At 35.0% G+C, this 5,150-nt stretch overlaps 1 protein-coding gene across 1 annotated transcript in view; it reads left to right on the forward strand.

Moving 5' to 3' along the window:
- The first annotated feature begins 4,731 nt into the window (after nt 1-4,731).
- The window catches only part of LOC107718465 (uncharacterized), a 10,223-nt gene continuing 9,804 nt past the window's right edge, over nt 4,732-5,150 (forward strand). Inside the window, exon 1 of the mRNA XM_016525551.1 lies at nt 4,732-4,847. Coding sequence (XP_016381037.1) covers nt 4,796-4,847 — 52 coding nt within the window. The 5' untranslated portion in view covers nt 4,732-4,795. The remainder of the gene's footprint in view (nt 4,848-5,150) is intronic.

Here is a 5,150-nt window from a genome sequence, read left to right on the forward strand (position 1 = left end):
GCATCACAGTATGGTAAGGGGCGTAACATTTCTGTCACACGCTTGAGGTATTCGGCCAATCACAACGCACTGGATAGCTGGCCAGTCACAGCACACCTCGCTTTTTCAGATCGATGAGCTTTGTAAAAATCGACGCGTTTCAGAAAGGCGGGGCATAGAGAAGAAACAATAATGTACAGTATGTGGAAAATAATGTGTTTTTTTAACCTTAAACCGCATAAACACATTTCATTACACCAAATACACAAAATAATGTTCTTTTTAGCAGCATCATATGACCCCTTTAAGTTGGTTCCTTTTAATCTATTGGTCAAATGGGTTAGCAAATACAGTAAGAATCAGTTCGCGATTCAGTCTAAATGATTCAGATTCATTTCAAGGATCGTTTTGAGCCTGTTCTCGCTTAAACCAAATACTTTCATGTATACTATTGGTCCTTTACCGTGAGATCTATTTATCTGACAGAAGTAGATCTGCTATTGTTCCAGTTGTGTATTGTGTGTTTTTTTTTCGCTTGTCTGCTGATGAGTTTTAAATACTGAGTCATCAGTCAGATGACATAAGGTTCAGGTGACACATTACATGACTACAAATTGCTGTAACAACCACAAATGAACAGTGTGCATTCCTCTGCCATTTGACTAAAAGGCTACAATGACTAAATAGCTTTTTTTGTCTGAGGCCGTTTCATCTGAGCCCTTTTTGTCTACGACCATTTCACCTGATGCCTATACGAGGATATTACAACAATGAATCATACATTGCATTTATTCTTAAAATCACTCACAGACATTGGCTGACAAAAATAGGTTGTGTTCTTTATAAAAACAAAGCTGTGATGTCTAGAATAGTTCTTCTTAGAAAGTACAACTCCTCTTGCTGGAGCTGGAAATAACTAGTGAAACTAGCAGGGCTTATCAGCAGGAGCACAGCATGAGCATGTAAGGTAACAATAAAGCGCTATATAAATGCATCATTCATTCATGATGCTTATGCACACAAAGTCTATGATATTTTCATATTTTACAGTTTGATTTGAGACCTTTGTTGTCATACACCAGAATTGATGGGTTCAGTATTTTAGTAATAAAGCTGTTTTGTGTAAAGCGGAAATCAAACTGTTAGCATCATGTGTGCAGGAATGGAAAAACACTCTTCAACCACACGCTAATCACACATACACGTGCAAACTGACCACAACCCACCAGCAATAGACAATGCTCACGCAAAAGATGTTTTTCCACCAAACAGATCAAAACTTTGTACAGTCTCTTAATTTTTTTTTTATTATGAGGAAGCAAAGTGTTTCTTGTTTGTTGTTTAAGAAAACAAAATATTTTTGAGGCTTCAAATGTCAAACATGAAAATGCTCCAGTGAGCCACAAGATTTAGATAATGTGTTAGAAGTCATAGAATTACAAAGCAAAGTCTTTTCATTAGTCCATCTCTGAATGTCATACTGCAGACCCTTTAGAATCATTCTGCTGTGTGTCTGCTGGGATTTGGAAGGTCTACAGTAAGTTTGATTATCTACTCATGGCAACAGATACATATGCAACGTCATCCTCTTCCCCATGATCTTCCGCTTTTATTTTCTGTAAAAACAAAATGTAATAATAATAATTAATACAAATTAATACAAAAAAAAAAATGAATTAAACTTTGTATGGAAGATTATTTATGGAAGCCTGTTTCCGCCACTGAATAAAAAAATTCAAAAAGGTAATTATGACTTATATATCTCACAATTCACAATAGCGAGAAAAAAAAAGTCAGAATTCTGAGATGAAAAGTTGCGATTACTTTTTTTTTTATCCTGTGGTGGAAATGGCAGTGGTTTTGCTTCAGTGCTTTAATGTAACATTGAAGTTTTATTATACTGACAAGAACACACATCTAAATCTGACTCACCATTGAACTGATGCAGAGACAACAGTACACAGTCATAAACGATCTTACCGATTTCTGTGCGTTTCGTTTGTAGAACGTTGGTGGTTCAGCGTAAGTCTCGTCTGCACAGCAATAATAACAGATACATTTACACAAGGAAACATTATCTTTACTAGATCTGTTTCTTTGCCACGTGTGTTATTAGGGCTGTCAAAGTTAGATTGTTAAAGCATGCAATTTAATATGTTTAATGCTGCATTACAAGGTCTTAATTGCATTAACAAATCAATTCAGCTTGACATTTAGAAGTGTTTCACACATTCTAGTCCTAGCAGAGTATCATTACCATTATTAGAAATACATACTTTGCAGATAGTTTATAAATTAAACCCAGAGAATTAAGTTTAAATGGGTTATTAGCATTTTTTTTTTGAATGAAATTTCATTTTCACAGAAGCTTAACAACTGAAATATCACCCATCAATGACATTTTCTTGAAAATCTTCATTTGAACACCAGTGGCGCTCTGCATCTTTACACAGATAAGATTATATTCATGAAGTCTGTAAGAAGCTACTTTATTATTGAATCAATACAGATTTGCATTTTTGTTTTGATGCAGGTTGAAAAATGTGACATTTTATTGCTATTGTATGTATTTTGGTATGAGTGTGTAATATACAGAAATAGAGAACAACATCAACAAAAAAAATGATGAGAATAACTGTGATTAATTGATCATTATGGCTATCAATTGATTACAATATTTAGAGTGCACATTTAAAGTATTATAGGTTATAATACTTGTTAAAAAGCTGTTAGGAAACGGGGAGGACTCTTGCCTTCTTTATATTCACTTTAGAAATTTCCATTAATTTTCTGTGTCTTTTAATATAAAATGTTAATAGACATGGAAAATTATGAACGTTTCTATATATTTCAATGACTTTTCTAAACCCTGGAACTCCCAGATTTCTACCCAAATGGAAATCACAAACCGAAACCTGAATTCAAAGTAGATCTCACAATAATGTCTCATGAAAACAGTCAAATTTGTAGCAGTGGCTTGTTCTGAAATGGATAAAAATGAAGGCATAAAATGCTTTTATAACTTACCAATCAGACGCCACCAGCACAAACAGAACAAAACAAACATATAAAACATTTTCCTTGTCTGAACTACTATCCACCAAAAGCTGTCTGTTAATCTGTGTGAACCTGAATCCTCCCCCAACAGCATCTGACCCTCATATATCATGCTCACACTCTTTGAACACGTGTATATTTACATGGTATTTAATGTTTCATGTATAGTTATATAATATATCAATGTTCTTCTGGTCCTTATTAAGACTTTAATACATTCCTAATTCCTTATCATTTAACATATAGTTAAAGTTTTTGAAACTTTAGTTTTTAGTTTCTAGATAGTTTTTGAAAGCTAATTGCCTGTCTATGTTAAATAAGTAAGTAGAAGAATATTGAGTGAATCTCCTTGAATTTAATGATAACAGAGTTAATTGGCTTTGAAATGGTTATAATACTTTGATTATTAATTGTTGAGTTTGGCAAAACAAAAAAAGTTGACACCGGCCACCCTCTCACATCATTAGTTACACTACCACATTAGCCCTTCAGCTTCCGAGTCAAACTGACACCTGCTGTGGTCTGACAGAAATGCTGTTTGAACAAACAACCTGTGCATGTGGTGAAGAGCTCTGGACTTTTTCTTTTTTTGAGATGTCATATTTCTATAGGCCTTTTAGACTCTCATTCCAGCTGACACACACACGCATACACACAGGTTTGTTTTAATGGTTTATGGGGACTCTCCGCAGGCGTAATGGTTTTTATACTGTACAAACCGTATTTTCTATTGCCCTACACCAACCCTACACCTAAACCTACCCCTTACAGGAAACTTTCTGTCTGTTTAGATTTTCAAAAAAACTCATTCTGAATTATTTATAAGCCTTTTGGATTACGGGGACACTGAAAATGTCCTCATAAATCACCTTCTCGTTGTAATACCTATGTCATACCCATGTTATTATACAAATTTGTGTCCTCATAAACCACATAAACATGCACACACACACACACACACACATATATATATATATATATATATATATATATATATATTTAAGCTACTGCCTTTGCTCATCGCATCTTGTGAGCATTGCAGATTTTTGAGCCAGTCATGTGAACCAAAATGCCATGAAATTAATTACAATAGAGCCACAGGAGAATGGCTTCATGAGAGCTGATTGGCTGATGATGGCATCAGAAAAAACTGTCCCTGTACAATCCTGAGCTTTGACATCAAAGGCAGCAGAAACTTTTTAATTAATTAATTAATTTATTTATTTTTAAGAAAAAGAAGAAGAAAAAAAATGGACACTCTTTCATGCGTTTACCAGATCAAAGCAATCTGGTGGCGAAACTTCGGAATTTCGAAATGTTTCGAAACCAAGGTTCGATACAGTTTCCGAACCACTGAATCGAAACAAAAGATTGATGAGCTTCACGAAGTGTTCCGAAAGCTCCCATCATCACTGCCGAATGTTTACACCGTGTCTACACCGGACGCCACAACAGCTAAAGGCTGTTTACACTGGACGCCAAAATACAAACGTTGCGAATCATTTATACTTTGTGTCAGTACTTCATAAACAGAGCATCAGTTTACTGTCGGGAATTTGTCGTGTCGCATCCAGTTTAGACGGCTTCAATGATTAGGCTATAAAGGGAGGGTTCTATTGTCTTTTGCGCGCCGCTCCGTCCGGTATGTGACACGGTGTTACTTTCATTTTAGCTTTAACTTGTCATTAATACGGATGAGAGGCACCTTTGTTTCACAGAGTCTACATTGATTTTTTTTTTTCTGATAAAAGTGTTGAAAATGAAGTTTCCCTTTATTTTGCTGTCAATTTGTTTGTTTTTTCCTGAACATGGTAAGACATTATATACAATTTATTTTCCGGTCGATTTTTGTGTGTGCTAGATCTAGACCTAATTGCTCTGTATTCGACATAAGTTTAATGTTTTTATTTCGCTCGAAGTCTGTGTTGAGTTTGTGTAAAATATGCTACAATCTCTTTTTCGGCCGACAAACGACGAATGTGTTTCGTTTTGTGTCAGCTCTCACTTTACACTAGACGGAACTGTTGTTTTAAGTCCAGGATGAATTGAAGTGAAATGTTTGTGATGGCTTATAAGATGTGGACACGAATAGTTTTCGACACGTTTCTGTGGGT

This window comes from Sinocyclocheilus rhinocerous, unplaced genomic scaffold (assembly GCF_001515625.1).
Source record: "Sinocyclocheilus rhinocerous isolate Xijiao unplaced genomic scaffold, SAMN03320098_v1.1 scaffold92, whole genome shotgun sequence".
In the NCBI taxonomy this organism is placed as follows: domain Eukaryota; kingdom Metazoa; phylum Chordata; class Actinopteri; order Cypriniformes; family Cyprinidae; genus Sinocyclocheilus; species Sinocyclocheilus rhinocerous.